General features: G+C 43.9%; 1 protein-coding gene across 1 annotated transcript; it reads right to left on the bottom strand.

The window, feature by feature from the left end:
- Positions 1-293: 293 nt before the first annotated feature.
- On the bottom strand, positions 294-17,602 carry RASSF6 (Ras association domain family member 6). The gene is made up of 11 exons (XM_026042549.1): positions 17,544-17,602; positions 10,856-10,945; positions 7,324-7,402; positions 6,690-6,841; positions 4,528-4,619; positions 3,909-4,093; positions 3,351-3,452; positions 2,179-2,230; positions 1,570-1,688; positions 1,388-1,485; positions 294-641 (listed from the first exon to the last, which is right to left on the bottom strand). The coding sequence occupies exons 2-11, from the start codon at positions 10,924-10,926 to the stop codon at positions 566-568; spliced, it is 1,026 nt and encodes a 341-aa protein (XP_025898334.1). The 5' UTR covers positions 10,927-10,945; positions 17,544-17,602; the 3' UTR covers positions 294-565.
- Positions 17,603-21,251: the final 3,649 nt, after the last annotated feature.

Consider the following 21,251-nt stretch of genomic DNA (forward strand, 5'->3'; position numbering starts at 1 on the left):
TAAGCAGCAGGACTTCAGGCACCTTGCTTGTGTGCATGTTTTTCAAGTTAAATGAAAAGCTTGACTGCAGTCTTAGGTACCTAAATATCCTTTGTCACTTCAATCTACTAAAAAGCTTTTTTTCTAAATACATTCAATATTTCTCTAAGAAAATAAATGTACTTTCTTTTCCTTTTTTTTTTTTTTTTGGCATGTTTAAGACATTGGTCATTGCAACATTTCTCTTTTATGCAACACTTCTGCTAATGGTTTGGCAATGAGTAGGTTTCCAAGACTTGCACTTGTCACATGAATGTTTCCTTGCTGAACTTTGAGTTGGACTCAGCATTTGTCATTTAAAGGGTTTCACACATCTTTGAAGGTGGTTACAACTTGTATTCCAGAACTGTAATGGAGTAGGTTCAGTCTCACTCGCCTAAACCAAAGAAACTTTAGGAATTTAAACACCTATATGCTGTAAGTGTTTTTCAGTTATGGCACATTCATCATATTTTCAAGATCAAGACAATATACCGACTGGTTTTTGGCACAGGTCATGGGTAGTATCCACAATAGGCCAGGCATGTCAAACAGTAGTCTCCGTTTTCTTGACAGCTCGACTACGAAGGTGCTGACATATTATACTCTTCTCTTTAAGGTATCTGAGACAGAGAGAGAGAGGATGCATTTAGTAACACAGAACCTCTCTAAATTTCTACCATTTTTTAACATGCTAATTGAATGAGTGAAAAATGCTTTAATGAAAGCTTTTCTGATAGAGAATTGGTAACTGCCAACTGATTATCAGATGGTTGTTTCATAACAGCTCCTCAGCTGTCATGGACTGGCATTGCTTTTGACCTCAGCTCTTCCATAGGTTTAGGACTAGTGGTGTGTTTCTAAAGGGCCGTTGTACCTGTTGTGTATGTCAAGCTGCTATCAGAGGAACCCAAGCCATTAATCAGAATACAAATTTTAAAGTGGTATTAAAGATTTCTTACTTGTCTAGATAAAAGGCTATGCTACTTAAGTATCACCACAATCTCCAGTGCATTTATACCCTCCAGGGAAATAGATCACAGCAAACACATGCTCAGAAAATAGTCTAACGCTCCGAAGACGAAGTTGAACAGCATTGAGCGTCAGGCTCCCTCACCATTGGATTATTCCTGCAAGCCATTATCAAATGTCATAGACAACCCAGCATTTATTCTGAAATCTTTAGGAAGGACAGCTGATCTGGGGATGCAGGCTATAAGGATGATTTTAAACCCACAAAGTTTAGGGTAAGAATTCATAGTACAGCACAATTTATCCCTGCTACAGAAATGCATTCACCTCTTGAGCCAACCCATAACTGTCATTCTCCTAGACTGACAGTGACCCCACTAATTTTACTCCTATTTACTTTGCAATTGTCTGCTGAATCTCCTGTTCTTCTTCTTCATTCAATCTATGCAGAATTGATTCCAAAAAGGGAAGATGAAACTGAATATATTGAGCAACCTGTTGTGAAGACGAGAAATGCACATCAATGAGCAGGCTAACAGGGTAAAACCATGAGAATGATGATCCTGGTGGTGTACGTACATCACTGCTGACCTCCTCTGCATCCCTGTCCATGAGAAAAAACTGGGCAATCTTCTCTGAAGGCCCCTGTAAGAGCCTGTGCAGTAAGGGGATGTCTCCACTCCTCAGCTGTTTCTTTTCTGGGATGCAAAACAAAAGAAAAAAAAAAAAAGGAGTAAAGTCTAAGTGGCCTATGTTTAGGAAATGTGGTTATCCAGCTAGCATTTCAAAGCCACTCTAGGCATCTCTTAGCACTTTAAGAACCTTATACCACTGCCTTCAGGAAAACAGTACAAACCACTGCCTGGTGCCTGCCATCAACTCCGTGAGGCTGTACAGAACAGAAGTTAAACAGCATTTCCAAGCCTTGACTTGCAGGAAAAACTAAGGCCCATTTGAGTGAGCCAACCGTGCCTGCAGGACTCCGGAGGAGAAAGCGCCCAGGAAACAATTATTCTAGTTTCCCTCTCCAGCAGAGCAGCTTCCATCTCTACGTGTCTCCGCAAAGGCAGCAGTCTCACCCTGCACCCAGGGCGTCAGGGTAGGGACACATGCTAGCAGCTCATCCCCTCACCCCTAGGTGAGCTGTCCCCGCACATGTACAGCATCCTACAGCACTGTCTGCCTTACCTCCTGATGCATGGATAATATAAAGGGCAAATTCATGGGGACTGTTCTCTATCTGTTAAACACAAAAAACAAAGTCAATTCAGAGTGACAGAGATGCTTCCCTACCATTTTGCTGTCAGCAGAAAGTCAACATATTCAGAAGCCCAAAACAACATCTGAGGTTGAGACTCCTCTACAGAAGATTGACCGTACACTATGTTTAAATAAGTTATCAAACCAGGCTGCCATTTTCATTGTCCCTATACTAAATGCCATGATTACAAAACTTACCATATTATTTCCCAAAAGTGCAACAAATCATCTTAGAAAACCACATCCTTAGAGTCTTGTTTCCTTAAAAAGTTCTAAGAACTCTCCTAGATGACAGTCAGAATATTGGCATTAAGACAAAAATGTGGGAACTCTTCCCATGCACTAGCCTGCATGAGCACATCTGGAAAACAGCAGTCATTCTGAACACTTAYTTGTAGCTGAGTCTCTACAACAGTCTCAGTAATGCCTTCCATTAGGTTACTATTCATAGAAGTTCTCCTTTTATTATTTCACCATATACTCTTACTGTCTGCATCAGGTCATTGTGCAATAGCAACATCTATAAATTACTTATTATTTTACATTTTGATAATTCTCTATGTAGCTTAAGCAGAACAAAATATTTCAAATAAACCAAACTAGCTATATTTGGACAGAAATATACCATATTAACTGACGAGAGTACATAACAAGAAAAGTAATTCCAGGCACTAGAGCATTGCTCAAGCATTATTTTTAACTCCAGTTTTGTAGACCTTCATAGTGCCCAGACCTAGTCTAATTTAGCCCAAGCACGTGGACTACATGAAAGTAGAATTCCTTTGGTTTTCAGAGGAGCATGATGCCCAGTGCCTGTCACTAGAGGGAGGCATGAGCATGTGCATTAGCCAAACGCCCTCTCTGTGCTGAGAAAGGCTCGATTTGGAGCAGCTTTCTTCTCTCCTATGAATTGGTATTTATTCTCTGTAATCTATATATTTCATATATGTTTCCTAGAGTCCAGTAGCTCTAGCAGGGACTAATGGTGTCCTGTGCAAGACCCTTCCAGTCTTTCACATTCTTTCTCACAGCACACTGGGTTACAGCTAAAGCTAACTTGTCTGGAGAGCAGCTGCCCTCGCCACTGCACTTAAACTCACCTTAAACTTTCGAAGCAGCTGCTCTACCACTTCCCGTGTTCTCATACGGCTGTTTATTCGAATTTTGGTTTCTGATCCAAAAGCTGGAGTGAAAACTGATGTCTAGAAATAAGATCATGGTGTGAACATGAGAATATGAGGACTCCTGTACTCAACAGCCTTGTGCAAAGGAGTTAAAACACAGCAGTCATCTGGGATAAAGGAAGCAGTCAGCGGTGGAGCTGGTGCTGCCATAAAGAGAAGGGCTAGCAGGTTTGCTCAGGAAAAGGGAACTGACCTTTCACGGAGGAATCAGCACAGCCACAGCCACCACTGTCACACAGCTGCCCTGTGCCTTGCACCAGCAGCTGCCTTTCTGACGGGACCCCACACAGCCAAACCCTGGGGGCAGAGCCCATGGCTCAGGGACAAAGACCCAGTCAGGCTGTGCAGAGGGGACACCTTCCCTTGGCTACATGGCCTCCAGGAGAGGTCCTAAAACTCTCTGGAGATTTCCATCTGCCCCAGGACCCAACTCCAGGTGACGGAACACAAGCACAAACAGGTGAATTTCCACACCTCATAGTTGTAGAAGTGTCCATTAATAGAAAACCTGTGAGTTTCCACTTCTGTTCGTGCGATCATGGGGAACTTGGTCCTCTTTCTCACCACTGTGGCGTCACTCAGGGCTCTGGGCAGGGTAGCAGAGTCATGTTCCTGCTCGCTCTTGGACTGCAGAGTGCTGCTTTCATAACATGAATAACCTGGACAAAAATGAAACTGCGTCAGCATGTTGCACGGCTGCTGGGCCCTCCTTGCCAATGCTACCTCAGGACAAGGGGTCTCAGTTGAGGGACCAGGGTGGGGGAGGCAGGTACAAGCAGGACCTGCCTATGGGCATCCAAGAGCTGCAGCTGCCACAGGCAACAGTTCATTTTTGAACAGACTGTGGTTTCAGCATCTTCAGCTGCAAGCACCCGTAAGCGTGGGCCACCCAGAAAGCTACCCATGCAGCGCTGGCACTGCTGCCCTGCTACACGCCAGCCTTTCTGCTGCCGTATTTCACTAGCCTGGTACAGATACTCAGCCCAGGAGTACAAAGGTCCCCCTTTGCCCCAGGGAAGGCTCACTGCATCAAATGATTTCTGCACAATAACAAGGCAAAGGGGCTTTTGGTGAATGCAAGAACAGGACTTACTTTTCTCCACGTTTAACTTCTCTTCTGCAGATTTCAGTGTCTCCCCACTAATATGATGTAGATTATCAAATTCTCCCCAGCGCGTCATCCCCCTGAAATACCAGGGTTGATGATTCTTGATTAGCACAGTGAATTCCATTTATTCCATAGCCAGGATTCATRCAACACATTCCAATCCCCCTTCAAAGCTTTACACAACATGATTACAGACTTCCATGTGGTATATAAAGCCACAAATTCTAGCTCATGAACTAAAACTGTAAAACTAAAACTATAAAACTATAGCAAACAAAATATGATATGACTAGAGATAGTAAAGGCAGCCCATGCTCCTATGTAGCGCCTATTGAAGGTTTAAGCAGGAATCCTCTTAAATTATTTAAAGCAATTCTTCCTCTATTCTATAGCCAAGTTCAAAAATGATCACAGGTGAGGCAGAAAGATATCATAAAGAGAAAAAAAATATAGATCCCGCACTCTCTCCCTTAATTTTGTAGTCTAAATATTCACAGGAGACATTTCTGCTGTACATGAGCTATTAAATTGCTGCTCTGCCCTTGGTGCTATCCCAACCAAATCCGTAGAACAGGGATTCAATCCAGCCTGCTCTGGTCTGAAATAAATGCCTCAGTTTTTAGATCCAATTTTAACATGTTATTTCTGTCATTTACTGAATAAATTCATCAGCAAAAAATTCTCTGCCCAGTTACTATTTGATCCAAGAACAGTAGATAAATCAGTTTACAGAAAAATATATTTTAGGTCTGTATATACTTAAAATAGCATTCAGCCAACTTCAGCAAAAACACCCAATGTCTATCTCAGCTTTCGCCATGCGTTTGAAACGTTCGTTTAAGATCAAAGAGTTAAGCTGCTCTGCATACCTTAAAGCATGTCTGGGCAGTTTCCTAATTCTGTGATCATGAATTAATGTTTACTTTAAGATTCAAATCTGTTGCCAGCAGTGTATTTTTCACAAAATAAAAGGCAGAGCAAAACTTTACCTGCCAGAACGGCCCGTGGCCTGCAGGCCACGTACCCAGCACCAGCAGCCCYGTTCAGCGTACACAAAGTGACCAAGACCAGCCTCTTGTGCAAATGCTTGGCTGATTCCTGCCCTTTGGTTATTTCCATAGCAAGAGATAGGAAGATTGCCCCTAACGTTGCTGGAGCTGCGCAGCTGCGGTGGCTATGGAATTCAATCCCTAAATCACTCATATGCCACATACAATCCAAGACAATAGGTAAGGAAGATAAAAAGCTCTTAAATGTACRGTTTAGGAGGAAATCATTCAGGGTAAACATGGGCTTAGTTTCTGTATTACAGATGAATCTGTAATATTCACCYGGTCAATACAACCCCAAGTTCACCAGCAGCACCTGAAAAACAACATCAGAAATAGGAAAGGAAACAACCTAGGCACCTTGAGTTACTTGTACATGTCTGGCAAACCCATCAGGATGCAGATGTGTGCAATGCACGTAGACAATCTCATAGGTAGTGCCCTGAAAGCGCAGCTGATCCGTGTGCTTTTACAGTGCTTTCTACCATGGATGTAATGTGGACCAAGCTAGTATTCATTCTCCCCTAAAAATTTTGCSAAGCAGAAGCCCCACCAGAGGCAGAGACCTCCTAGCGCTGTATTCCCTGCCTTACGCCAGTGCCTCCCAGCACAGGGCCCCTTAGGGTTCGCACAGGCAGGTCCCACTGTGCCCCACTGCCTGCTGAGCGCGTGTGAGCCTGGGTCATGGTGCACGAGTGGGAGCTTTGCTCCTCCTAGGATTTCCTGGGAGAAGGGCCAAACGTGCTGCTCTTGCTACCTCTCTCGAGGGGCAAACTGGCCATTCTTAAAGCCAACAAGATGAATCCTGCTCAAGATCTCAGGACTTGCACAGAAAGAATCAATACAGAAGAGAGGCTGCTCCTCTACCACACTGTTTTTAAGCTGAGATGTAGACCTATCACACACATCTTTATGCACAGCACAAGCCATGTAAAGGCCAAAGCAGCCCCTGCTACACTTGGCACTTACTCCTACTGTGKGAGCGACTGCTGCAGCCTTTAGAAAACCTGAGACACAAACACCGTGTCCAGGGCAGCTRCTCCTGGGAGCTGCCTTCACTATCAGCCTGCCCTCTTTTTACAGAAACGAAAACATTACCTTTTACTGGCAAACAAACTAATGTTCTCTGTTGATTTCAGGGTCACAAAAGAAGGTATCTGTTTCTCATCCTGAATTTTTAATCGGATAGGATGCCGGATTCCCCAAAATATTGACAAGATTCCTTCAATAAATGGCTTGCTGCCTTCTGGCTAAAAAAAATAAAATAAAATAAAAAGGAATGGTTAGTGCTCGATAATAACGCCATCAGTTCAAGAGCAATCTGTAGCTCTCTCCCTTTCGGCTACAGCTAGAGTTGCCAGCTACAGCTATAATATTATGGCACCCTGGGAGTTGCATGAGACACCAAGATGTGTCCTTCCAAAGTCAGTACCTGAGAGCAGACCCAAAGACAKATAGCTTTTCTGTGATACACAAGCAAGCAGGGTAGCAGGGAGATCACTCTTACACACTGCAGACCTCTCATTGGATACCTTTTTCTGCTGTCTTTTCATGAACCTTGGCTGTATGCATGTTTCGGTGTATTGTCAGGTCTGTTTTGCTTAAAATGACATCTAATACACTGATGTGCAGCAGTTTGTAGCCCAGCTGCATTCAACATGAGCACTCATTGCAGCTTTTCCTACAATACCATGATTTTATATCAAACATTTTTTGTGTGTGGATTCCTTACCTGATTATATGACAGCTGCAGGTTTTCTTGATCAGAATAATACGAGTTATATGTCTTCAGCAGAGAAGCGAGCTGCTCTCTGGAAGAAAAGATGACAATGAAAGAATCATCGCTCTCTGTCTGTGTGAAATCCCAGCACTGAAGGCCTGTGTAACACCTTACAACTGTTGATGGGTTTGCTAGTGATCAAGACAACAACCYCCAGAAGTCAAGGTTTGTCTGGAATTCTGGGTTGCTTTTTAGTTGCTTTTTAGCCGCATCTTTAAGGAGCCAATGAAGAGCATGAGTTCATCTCCTTCTAATGTGACCTTAATAACACTGCCATAGAGCAAATTGTACTTTGGACTTCTGTTAACAGTCATGAGTGCAGAAACAAACACTCCCATACACAAATGTTGTGACTTCTTTTAGGTTATAAGATCCACCTCTCCCAGTTGTTTTCATTACATTATTTTTCCTTAAGTATTCTTTTTATGAAAATATCATGTTATGCTGAGACAAAGTATTGTAGCTTCTCTGTGCTTGCAACAGAACAGCTTTACACTTYGTCTTTGCTCAGAGAAAAAGGGATGGAGATGAAGAGAACACCTGCCAAAAGACTTTTGGCCAGAGTTATAAACATGCCCATTGTCTCATATTTCAAAAAGAAAGCACCTCTGCAATAAAACGAAGTGAAAAAGGAGCATAATGTTCTGCTGTGAAAACACTGCAGAGACAGGAAGGAGATATAAGGGCTAGGGATCCYGATAAAGCTTAACTTCCAAGAGCCAAGACAACCATATCCACCTCCTTTCTTGCTTGATAAATTCACAAGTCTGCCAACCAGTCTAAGGAGAATATGGCCTTGCAAAACCTTACGACTCTGTAAAATAACCCAACTGGAGCTACTGTACATCCGAGTTTGCAGGTCACGGCCTGCTCATCCCTTTGGAAATTTTGTCTGGGAAAAAGAATCATTTTACTTCATTTTAAACACAGGATTTCTAGGCAGCCAGTGGGTCTGCTCTGCACTCCTGTGACTTTCAGGTTGGGTAAAGCCACAGCGCCTGGGCAGCCCCGGTGCTATTCTAAGAGGCTGCCCATGCCCTGCTCCCGGCTGTGCTCCCTTGGCACCTGCAGCCCAGGACAGCTTGGTGCAGCARCCAGCTCACACCACTGCTGTGGCCCATATGGGCCTTGTAGTTGAGGAAAGAAGCAATAAATGACACATGGGATAACAGACTGTCAGCCTGTCAGGCAGTGCACTGCAGGCAGACAGGGTATCTTCATGCATGACAAGTGTAACTAAACTGCACCTCTGATCAGCCTGTGCTGCTTCAACTGCTGCTCTGCTGACTGCTAACTGTACTATGGTGAAAACACAAGTAGCCACATTCAGAGGGTCTCACTTAAGACAAATAACATGAAATTGATGCAAAAGGTAATTGATGTATTAGGTAAAAAGTATGATAGTGAAAATTGAAACACTTGGGCAGATTATCTGTTATACATGTTTTAAGTATCTTGTTTTAAGTCCATGTTTTATTATCTCCYCTGTTTCCATCATACTGTCTTATTACTACTTTATATACTCTCTTCTGTCATTTAAGACATGTGCAGTCACCCTAACCATTCCCTTTGTGTTGTCTACGTTCTTGGAGATCTTTGCAAGTGGGGGCCTTCTACTCATACTTCTCATTCATTCTTACCCTTTTCCACATAGTCAAACATGTGGAAAACACAAAGCAGAACCACATCACAGCAGTTTCTCTACACAGGACAAAGACCTGAAGCACCTGCTCCTTTCCTAGGCRTGGAGGGAGGGTAAAGGAGGCTTACGCAGACGTCTGGCACCATGCGCAGGAGAGCACCCAAGCTGCAACGGCTGCACCCAGGAGCGGAGCTCGCAGCGCTTGAGCTGGTCAGCGCCACCTCAACCTCCACGTAGCACTGCTAGGTTGCTCAGTGCTTCTTTTCCACCCCCTTGGTGACAGGGAGGGACAGAGGGGAAGAGATAAAAGGCTTTTATTCAGCTGGCAGGATTAGGGCAAGATCTTTTACCCACTGACCTCCATAAGATTAACAGCATTCCCTTCAAAGCACTCTGGATTTAATCTATTGACTTTAACAGCTCATTATACATCCTGCAACCTATTTCCAAGTGACTTTGTCAACAGAAGGTTGGGCTCCAAAGCAGCCTTTTCAACTTGGACTTCAAGCCACCTGCATTGTAACCTCTGTAATTCCGGCTGGAGCAAACCTCGGTTCCCACTGTGCTGCAATGTCTTCCCACTGCTCCTTGCCATGTACTACCAGGGACCACGTTGAGATTAGCCTACCAAAGGCAGAGCACATGGGCATGACCCACACCCAGCTGCAGACTTCCGTGCAAGTATGAGGTCCATATTCTAAGGTGGACATATCCAGTGATAGGTCTTGCCACCCTGCATGTGAGATGCATAAAATTTAAGCCATCTTATACTCAGTAACCTAGTATCTTCTGCAGTTATGTCCCCAACAGCTGTTGGCAGTATCTTCCAGGTGGAAAGCTAGGAGGTCTGTTGCTTGAAGATAGATTAAGAAGTACATAAGGACTGGGTCTGATAACGGGACCCATCTATTACTCTTCACCCATTTTGGTTGCCACATCAATTAAAAAATAAGAAAACAAAAGATGAATCACAGGCCAAAAGCACCTAAGCCGTGTGGCAAAGGTTATCTCTGAGACCGTTACCATTTAACCTCCTTTCAACATGGCAGGCCTTGAATTTTTATTTATTTTTTTTTTAAGTTTCTTGCCATGCCTGGCAAGACTTCCCATCAATGTTCAATGAAGTTTGCATAAACAAACCCTTCAGGTTTCAGTCTTGCATTAGTGCAACAGACGGTGACAAGCCATGCAGGCCATTAAAGCCCTGAGGGAGAAGTTGCACAGCCGCTCACTGACTTGCTTGTCCTTGTGCACTAGAGAGACCTTAGCAAAGTAAATCATTGTCTCGAGCTTTTTCTTTGCCCCAGGAAGGAGTAATACACATAGCAGCTCACTAGTTCCAAAATCAGCCTCAGCATAACGTGTTCACACTCAAAAGATCCATAGCTTGCCCTTGAAAGGAGGCCCACGTTCACCTCCTCAGATTTACATGGTCACAAAATCCATGTCCCAGCTGCATTGAAGCGCTGTTCCTCATCACGCCCCTCTGGGACAATTGCCCAATAGCATAACAGAAMGTCAAGGCTAAATGACTCAAAGAACTTGCTGGCAACATCTCTGAAGTCAGCATTTACTGCACCTCCACCAGCTTCTTTAGCAATGAGAGCTTTAACATCCAGCACCCCCTCGAGGGGTCAACACAACTGAGCCCCCAACACCCTCAGCAGCAGCTCTAATCTGGGGGAGTCCATGTGTATTTCTCAGCTGAGCACTGGGCATGTGTCCCTGGCTATTATGGGCTGTTATGCCTAGGGACACAGTACTTGGGCTCGCTAGACAATTGAGCAAATGGAATACCTGGAATTGGGCAAAGTAACTAAGTGTCCCCATGTAGGAGCTTACCTGGTTATACACTTCTCCTCATTGATGGAAACAGAAGGTAAGTGCTGGGCTTTCATAACCGCCTTCTTCATTTATTCAGAAGAGATGAAACTAAACAAAACAAAATTATGTTCCTTTAAGTCACCAAAAAAGACTGAACAGCAGACTAAAGGAATGATAGCATAGTTTGCAAGTGAATCTGGTTCCTTCTTACAAACTAGGCACTTCTGACTGTCCTTTACTTRGGCTATTCTGTATTTAACCTTCTCAATGCCCCAAATTTTCTCTCTTCTACTACAAAAACCATAAACCATTCGCATCGGCCATATCACAGTACCTTAAATCCTGAGTAGTTTTAAAAAAACAACTTCCCCAAGAGTTTACGCATTCCACTAGCACTAAGGCTGAAATCCACCTACAGATTCACTGGTTACCTCTAGCCAGAGAGGTGCCCAGGGTCACCCCCAAAATAGTGGCTCAGTCAATGGCCCTTAACCAGCTCTGTAGGACAGGGCCAGGAGCATTGCTGACCACTGGCCAAGTCCTGCGCCCAGAGAAAGAAGCAGAGATATTAAAGACAAAACAAGGCTGTAATTAAAACGGTGTAGCAATATAATTTACAGACCTCTGTCTGGTTATTTCAGCTGAATTGTGCAGGCAAAAAGCCACACCAATGAGATGCATTCTCCAGTAAGCAAAATTATGGAGTCCTGGCTGCTTCCATCCCTGCCCCAGGGCGTTAGGAGAAAAGGCAGACTGACCACAGCACCCAAAGAGAATCAAGACTGACACATGGTGCTTCACTGCCCCACCTTCATCTCCACTCAAGAGGTGGCATCAAATGGATAGGGGAAAAAAACCTTATCCCATGGAAAGCAGTAAAATGTCAAAGGATTGCATTTGACATGAATTGTGCCACTTCATTGGTCTCTTACTCAGGCTCTATGAAATTGCCCAGAAACTTCAATACTGTCAGTGACTTGTGTACAGGATGTAGCACGTAGGGGAGAGATGGCCTCATTCCAATACAGTACTGTTTCTTAGCATCTCACATCAGTTCAACAACCATCAGTCATACTCAGGAATCTTCTTTTATGCCATTTACTACCATTTTCAGCCAAATAAATTGCCTGTGCCAGAGCAGTTTGGAAAGATTCAGAGACACAGGTACCTGGGCATCAGAATAGCTGGATCCAGACCTAGGCTAAACTCTTCCAGTTGTCAGGAAACAGCCTGTTTTAAAGCCTGGTCACTGTTCTGAAACCTAGAACAGCTACTCTCACAACCCCTCTAAATGCCTCACTGCCCATAGCTGCATATTTTTAGATATAATTTGACCTTAACACGGTTCATATGAAGGAAAGAGCTGATCTCCACAGAGTGAGAGAAGTGATCTTTACACTCAGCTGACTTCCAAGTGGCACCTTGTTTAGGCTAATTGCATGGCTGGGAAATTAATCCTAAAGAAAGTCAAGACTTGGAGGAAGGCTGACTGCAACCTAAGATATATGTGGAAGCACAAGACAGGAACAGACACAGACTTAGACAAACACAAAGCAAAAAAAAAAAAAAAAGTTTCTAGACCAGATAATAACAGCAGGAAGAGTCTAGGAAAATGTAGGAGGCTGGGGGACAAAGGAGGAGTGAAGGTCCAGGCAGATCTACAGAACAATAAAAAGAGATGAGTGTAGAGGGAGGCTGCTATAAGGATATAGCAAAAGAAAGCTAAACAGGAGCAGCAAGGCAGAGTCTCAGTTCACACACAGTAGCTAGATTGCTTCTTGGCAAGTCTGTATTTTAAGGCTCAGTGCTGCAGAGCTCCTGCCAGTGCTAAGAAAAACCAAGACCCTGAAAAGCCCCAATGATCTCCGTGTATCATTCCTCAGTGCGGTTATAAGCTCTTCTAGAAATACAAGAAGTTAGGATGGTGCAAGTGTTCTCAGTTTATACAACGATATGCCTCAACTGCCTATTAACTTAGCAGTCAACAAAGTAGATGGCTCACACTTTTGACAGCACCAAGAGTTCTCGACAGTAGTCACCACATCCCATCAGCATTCAACTTTCTCCCTAAGACCAGCAAGTATTTGTTCTGCTATGATTTGTTAATCCATTACATATTCTGTAAAAAGGAGTTAAGGATTAAKTTTGTATTCTGCATAAGAAATTCAATTTCAGCAAAAGAAGGGTTTAATTAGTCACTTGAATTTTTTTTTTGGCATTAGATATCCTCTCCAGCCAAGCAAAGATAATATTGAAAAGGAAAGTACTTATTTCTAACCCTTGAGTGTTTCCCAACTGACAGTCTATACCTTTAGTGATTTTGAAAAACTCTTCATGTTTGCTGGCTGTACACAGCAGTAGCAGCTCTACTTGAGCACAACAAGCACAGTACCACTCTGAGGTCAGAACAGGACCCGATTACTGACACCAGAGAGCAGTTGGTATCTCACAGTGAATACGACCCCTTAGCTTGCAGGGGCATGAAGGAAGAGATCTCAAAGGTTGTTGACCTTGCAAAAACTGGGGGTATAGAGAAGAGTTTGATACCAGTCTTACTCCAGAAAGCCCATTTCAAACACTATACATTAAGCACTATTATGAAGAGAAATAASTACACCAGGTAGCACAGTAAGGAGAGCTTGTCGCTGCTAACAACGGACAAGGTCACCATGTAACCTTTACGGCCACACTGGCACCTGGCTAAAGGACAGCCAAGGCTTATGCCCATGCTTGCTCAGAGCAGCAGCACCGATCAGTATCAAGCTAAAGCCATCACCAGCCTGACTCACACAAGCCACCTGCGGACTTGGGGTCTTCCTTCAGGAAGATTTCTCCCTGAAAGAGCACTTTTCCTTCCCTGCAGCACACCAATTACCCRAAAGGAATTTGTCTGGCAGAACAGCTCCAGCTCTGCGTTTCACTCACCTGCGCGGGGACGGAGCCGGAGGGGCTGAGGCAACGCTTCACACGCCTTTCCCGGAGCCCTGCGAGAGGCATGACAGCCTCGCTGCCCTCGCTCCCTGGCCACTCTGCTCACTCACCTGGGAGTGCAGGGAGCCAGGCCACTCCCCGCGAGCCGCTCGCTGCATGTCGGGAAGCCTGTCCTACCACCTTCCTGCCTCCACGGACAGGAGCCCTCTCTTAGTCACAGTTACACCTACCTACAGGGAGGCTCCAGTTAACACTTTAATCACTAGTGTTATAATGAGAGGCCGCTCGCYGACTCCCAGTAATTATTTGCTGACAGGGTGCACCCAAACACCTCCCGTGCTGAAAGCACTGGTACAGTTGGAACTCTTTTCATATTGGTTTTCTAATCTACAGGACAGAGTGTTCTCTGCTTCTCAAAATGGACAGATATCTTCAGTGTTTAACCTGATAACCAATATACACAATCAGGTGAGGCATAAGTAGGACTACATGAAACCATAACATCGTAGCAAGAGTCACGACAACATAGCTTGAGCACCTAATCACATTCATTATTCAATTTATTGCTCAGCTGCATAACAGCCTTATGTATATTATTCAATAGGCAAGAGCTGTGTCTGGAAGATAGACTGCACCACTACCAGCTTAAATCCCCAGCAGCTAATTGTATAAGCAGCTATTTAAGCTGAAGGGCAGGAACCACACAGTGATGCTATTGAATGCTAGGTCAGTTTTACTGAGAATTAATCCATGGGATCATGGCTGGAACAGAACCATGCTGAACCACAGAGAGAAGAGCATGAAAAACACTGAGCTGCAGTTGGCCTTTATATACTGGTCCCACTGCRCTGGGCTTGGTAACAAGTAACTTCTGCTTTGCAGCAGTTTACAGGAACTAGGCTCCGGTCATCCCTGCTCCTATTCACTCCCAGCTCACACCATGCTGCAGTATTCCTCTCCAAAGCCTGGCTCACAGCCATATATGCAATGTACAGATGTATGTGAACACATAAAGTATATTGCATATCTGGAACTGCAATTCATACTGTAGTTTCTAGCTCTGCACCAGAACAATCTTCCACGACGGGCTGCATTAGCATGCTCAACGGGGGGAAAGCTTTCAAGATACAGCAATTAATAAAGGAGTTTTTGGCTCAATTCACAGTAACATAGAAGCTTCATGTTCTTGCGAGCTTGGAGCTTCTCTCCAAGATCCATCTCTTCTGTACAGATAACATCAATCAAATAACTTCCAGAGCTGTTTCAATCCAGAGGTCTGGTCATTACTGTCATAACTTCAGACACATAAGCATTTTGCCTGACACTCCTGGGTTAGACAGCCAGAAGAGAATACAGGACAAGGCCTACCTGGAACCTGGGAACGCAGCTGAGGTTGCAGCCGCCTATTTCAGACAAGTACCCTCCCTGGCAGACAATTACAGTAAGAGCTAGGAGATTTTTGACAAGTCTTCCAAACAAAGACCAGGTCATTACCTCACACTAGGACTAGCATGTAATAGGTTTGTTAGGTAAGTTTAGTCCCACATACCAACACTGTACTATCTCATTTAAGTTTAGCAATATACCTAAGTCTATGGAAGAGATTTGAAATCCTTCTGCTTCAATTACTTAATCAGGATTCATGCAACAATATTCCACTAAGAGAATAATTTAATAAAGCAGTAAAAAAAAAGAAAAGTAATAAAGGAATATAATTCTAATTTCTAGTTAAATCAAGCTGGCTGATTTCTACATTGGCTTGGTGAATGTGGCTTGGGTTTGTTTCCAGTTTTCATTTCCATGCTTGAACAACTCCTACCTAYGGTCTAGCTCTGATCTCATTTCAGTTAAAGTCTAACAACATTAACTTATGWTACTTGACAGAGATTACTCAGTGCAGGCAGGAATACTTAGTACATAACAGAAAGGCGGCTTTAGGAGCACAAAGCAGAGAAATGCTAGGGTCTGTCGTGACTTAAAAGGAGCGAGCACTCCTCTTCCTTTCATAGCAACAGAACTRGCCCCGTGCAAAGCAAGCATTGTATATTTTCTTTTTTAAGGGCAGCATCGTTCATCTTCTTTCCAGGGCAACTTATAGGCCCTGGAAATGCAAAAGTCACAACTTGGCTGTATTATTTCAATCCTTAAAAGAAAGGTCAACCATGATTCCCATGGAACTTGCAGGGAATGTTGCAATGCCCCAGTCTTTAAAGGCCAAGGTATGCTCCGAGCTCCTTCTTGCAAGATAAATATTCAAGTAACTAAGTCAATAAATAATCAGCAGTTGGAGCTGTTTCACGACTTGTCCTCAAGCCATTAGCAAGCTTATCATTAAAACCACAAGAACTACTAAAAATTAGGGAAATCCCTCATAGATTCCACTTCGCTTTTTATAGTGGAGAAACAAACCAAGCAAAGCAAAGCAAAACAGGCTGGCCATGGCAATGATCATCCAGGCCTGCTAGACTTGGTAGGAATGATGTTTTAGCTGCATAACCCTGTACACAGAGGCTCACAGCAGGTCTCTCCGGTCTTTACCAAGAAAAAAAAACCCAAGCAGTGTTTGCCAATAGCTGTGCCTGGACAACTCCTGACAACCATCAACTTCAAACAGGAAAATTTCTCCTTGCWGTGAGACAGATACAACAAGACAAAGATCAACCCAAAGCCTCAGCTGACAAGATGTGAAGCTCACATAAGATGCCAAGCAATCACTCCACAACTTCGTTCCTTTGTACTGCAACAGTGACTAGGAAGATGGCTATGAGCGACCAAGCAAGGGATTCAAAGCATTGGACAAACTGCAAAACACCAATTATTCTTTAGCAACATAGTTTTCAGTTATCCCGCTAAAGTACCAACATAAACACCTGTGCACTGCAATCGGTTTTTTTAGACACAGCTGATAAGCATGGCCCAGAAAAAGCACAAAGAAACAGCTCATTAGCTTTGCTTAACATGTAAAGCGGCTGCATCCACTGTAACTCTCTCCCATCCTTGACATGCTACAGTTACCCCTCACACACCACATGAGGAACTTGTGACCTCCCAAAGGATTCACAGAACAAGTGGAAAAGGCACAGAGCTGAATTCTGTGGTCATTTAGGTGCTGAGGACTACACTTTCCACTCCTCTTATGGAGATGGCACTTCCCCTGCCTTGATCTTTCCCTGAGTAGAAAGTCCTTGGGAAGTATCAGGCCCCTGTGAGTCACCACTGGAAGGGTAAATCCTGCCTAGCAGACTGAACCCCCTAGTAGCCAGGCATCGTGGGTTTGCACTGATTATACCTCATCAAATCATCCACATAGAACTACAGAGGTTTCTAAAGCCACAGCAGTATTTTCATGGCCTGAAGCTCTGAAAGACAGAGCAGGACCAGATAGCACTGGCCTGTAGAAGAGGGCTATGGCCATTGAGCTTCCCCTCTAACCAGGGGCACCAAAGCAGGAGCTGGGTCCCAACCGCACCACACACTGCCAACTTGCAGAGCGCTTCTAGGCTGCCCTTTCTGTACTTGCAGAAGATCTTCAAATTCAGACCTCTCTCAGTTGCCACCTTTGGTGCAAAATATGCTTTTCCCAAATCAAGTCTATTTACTTCCTTCCCCAAATCTCTCAGTTGCGTGTCCTTTTGTATTTGCATGTTTCCTGCCTTGAAGACAGGAATCCTTTAAGGCATCTTCCTTCTTGGACATGGGCTTGAGAGCCAGCACATTTCCCACCAAATCACAAAGCAACAAACCTCCATCYATCCCTGCTTCAGGATGCTCTTACCCATATGGTCACTCCTCTGTAATGCTCACTTGAGGGTCACGTGGCTGTGGCAGCTGATTCCTATTTCCAATATTCAAGGGAGCTTTTATTTAATTATTTCTCTCAAGGGAGTTATATCTTATTACTAGGTTGGCTACCTGCTATTTTCTCCTCCATTTCTCCTGTCTACCTGTCTAGTCTCCTCCCTAATCAGAGGGTCCTGCCAGATCTATAGCCCCTAAAATTGAGGAAGTCTGAGGTTCAGATCTGAATTTCTACTTGAAACTATCCCTATCATTCTTGTAAAGGGGCATCTACCTTACCGCGGTTCGAACTGTCATTACAAAATAACTAGTTATTTATTCTGTTACTTCTATACTTGCCTTTAGGTCTATGTACAAACTGAACCATTTGCTTTGACAAAGTTTGGGAGTATTTGAGAGGGGCTYCTACTGTGTCCCACTTGTCCTTATTATAAAGCAAACGTTATCAATAACCATGATTCCAACATATTTTAAATCACTGACATATCTTCTACGTACTCTGAGAAGAAACAACTGTCTGTGTGCTCAATATCCATTTAGGAGTAACAATATAAAGGCACAAACCTTAAAAAGAATGTTTATTAATAATTAGTACTAGYTAAATTTATAAAACACGATGCAAATGAGATTTTTCTCAAAATTTAGGAAGGAGACAAAATACACAGCACTGCCTAATGAATGATAAACATCTCTCTCAYGGGCTGTGTGCAGCACTGTCCTGAGCCAGGTGAACATGCCTGCCTATTACTAACCTCAGGGAGATCCAGGGAAGGATGTTYGCATGGGGTAAGTGCTCACTACCCTACTTGCCAGATCTTGAAAGATATCCTCTTTTTCCATAGAATTTCATCTACTCCCTCACACAGTTCCAGGTCCTGAGATGCTCTCTGTATATAAAAGTGTCTGGCAAATCTTAGCAGCCTATTTTTTGTAAATAAACAGCAAGTCATAGTTGTAAAAACACACATTTTGAGTGAACTGCACAATTTAATATCAGGATTGTCACCGTTACATATTATATAACTAAAAGGTAAGTGCTGAGATAAATATTCAGAAACATATTCCTGTTTATTAACCATCGACACTGAGTCATAATTTTAAAACAAACACCTCCATATTTAATTCGTTCAGTGCTAGGTGGGACATGAGTTGAAGAGCATTTATGCAAATACCCCTTGTCATCATCTGGTTAAACACTTGAGTCATTAATAAAAAGTGCCCGAGCTTTCTAGACGATGTTTTGTTGGTACTTGCCCAAGGCAAGCATAACTCTTTGTACAGTCCTCTGCTTAGAGGCACCCAGTGGATGTGACTAACAGAAGGAGTCTATGCTCTCAGGCATTCCTAGAATTCATAAACTTCAAGAAAACTGTAAGGAGAAGGGGGATGCGGACTGCCTTCATTCCYCACTTGTGGAACTGAAGTAACATTTCTGACCGTCATAGGAAGCTATGTGTCTATGCACACCAGGAAAGAGCTCGGCTACTGTAGTGTCATCACATATCAGGTACCCAGGTAAACAATACGAAGAGCATCAAGGCACATATTCCTCCTCATTTATTCCAACACCTATTTTCCCAGTTTGTTCAAGAGCTGCCACCCACCAGAGTGTTTCCTATTTAGACAATGCCCAAACCCTGGCAAAGCAGCAATCCAACACAGGCAGCTGATGAAACGCTCAGCTGAACACGGTGTTTCAGGCTGCAGAGGGATAGCATGAAGAGCAGCGTTGCACAGCTGGGGCAGCGCAGTCAYGAAACAAGGCTGCCGAGAGCCGCGGGGAGGGCGGGAGCGCGCRGCCACGGCAGCCTGGCCGCCCCCAAGCCCATGGGTGCTGCACGCTGCCCACGGGCTTCAGCCTGTCTCCCAGCGGCTCTCTGTGCTGCACAGCTCTTCACTGTGTGCTGCTTTGCACAAGCTAAGTGCTGTGGCAAGCTGTCCCGAAGCCAGCATGGAAAAAGCAAAAGCTGAGACTTGGAAATGCTTCCATAACGAATACTGAACACTTAAACCAGTATCAGCACACTGCAAAACTTGTCCTGGTTGGGAACTGATTTTATCCTTTCCATATAATATAAAATACCTTAACAGACATTAAAAGAGTTGATCTTTAAGTGTCTGTATATTTTAGCTGCCCTTGAAAATTGCACAGGGCAGCACAAAGGAGATAGTGTGGAGCAAAACAGATGGGGCTCAACTCAGTGAGGTTTTAACTTGTTTCTGGCTATTGGAAGAGCTTCTTTACTCCTCAGTTCGTCCTGTGAATCGCCAGCCTCTRTCACCTATCATAACACTGGGACATTGCTCAGGTTCAAGGAAACTTCTTGCTGCAGGTCACCCCACAGGCTGCAACAGCTTGTTCTGAAACTCTCCTGTTTGTTCAGGATGCTCTTTTTATACCCAGCTACCAAACCACCCCCTTTGGGAGGAGTTCTGCTCTCAAGCATCCTCTGCAAAAGTAAATACATTAATATACTTACAGTTTCATAGTGTTCTCATCCCGTTGGCTCTTCCAGACCACATTTCTGATCATATTCTACTCTTCCTTCTCATTCGGACAACCAAACGCACAACCCTTCTGAGTCCTGGAGCACAATGAGGGCTGTGTACTGCGCGGGGCAGCTACATGTCAGCTCCACGGCAGAGGCGGTGGCATTTCAACGGCGTTGGATGAAACGACCATCTCTCCAAGCTCTAAAGGGCTAAATTCTCTCTCAGGGCTTGGTCTCACGCACGCAACTTCTGCTAGGTTTCATGGGAATTTATGAGGCTAAAATTTGATCTCGTCATTGCACCTATCTGAACAGATTTATGGTCTAAAAGTGTTTTGGAAAAAAGAAATCCAGGTAAAAAAGAAAAGCCCCTGAAGCAAAGGTGTTTATAAAATCATTGCCTGATTTAGACTATGAACTTGGCATGCTGCTGTGCACAGCAGCACAAACAAGCCAATAGCTGTTTAAAAGACCCGTAAATTCTGTGAACACTCTTCCTTGTGCAGTTGTTCAGAGGGTGTGCCTGCAAGTCTGGAATTTGATCCATCTGAAACTGTCATTCTCAGCCCTGCAGGTGATACCTTGTTTCTAGCCAGCATACGTGTCTCAACAAGCCAAGAATCTGAACGTGTTGCACAGCAGGGATGAGGGTTTGGTCGCTGGGACTGCRTTATCCAGACTTCTGCAGAGATTTTGGCAGCAGGTGTCATACTCACCGAAAGCAACCACCCCCTTGGGAAACTGGGGGCTGTTGCCCACCAAAAGCAGTGTTCAAGGAAGAGAAAGTTAAGGTGATTAAAAAAAGTGAGAGAAATAAGAGTCCTTTCGTATCTGGAGCTGCACAGTATCCTCCTTCAGGTCTATGCAGAAGGCACAGGTTTTAACAGGTGCAGGAATGATAGCAATTTCAGGCTTGCAGTTTTATGTAAAAGATATTAGAGAAAGGGGAACAGTATGTGAGCATAAAATAGCCTAGTGTTATTGAAGGCATATGAACAAGGAGCCAAATGGCCCTCTTCCAGAGCACCTGGAAGCTGCACTTCCACAGCAGCCACTTGAGCAGGACTGCAGGAGTTGCCACAGACTTTATATGTTCATTTATTACATCAAGCTACAGAAAAAAAAAAATGGTAAAAGCCTCAGAAAAAAAATACTAAAATACCTTGACATTGAAATCACAGATCACAATACCT

This window comes from Nothoprocta perdicaria, unplaced genomic scaffold (genome assembly GCF_003342845.1).
Source record: "Nothoprocta perdicaria isolate Ctin4 unplaced genomic scaffold, notPer1 scaffold_307, whole genome shotgun sequence".
In the NCBI taxonomy this organism is placed as follows: Eukaryota; Metazoa; Chordata; class Aves; order Tinamiformes; family Tinamidae; genus Nothoprocta; species Nothoprocta perdicaria.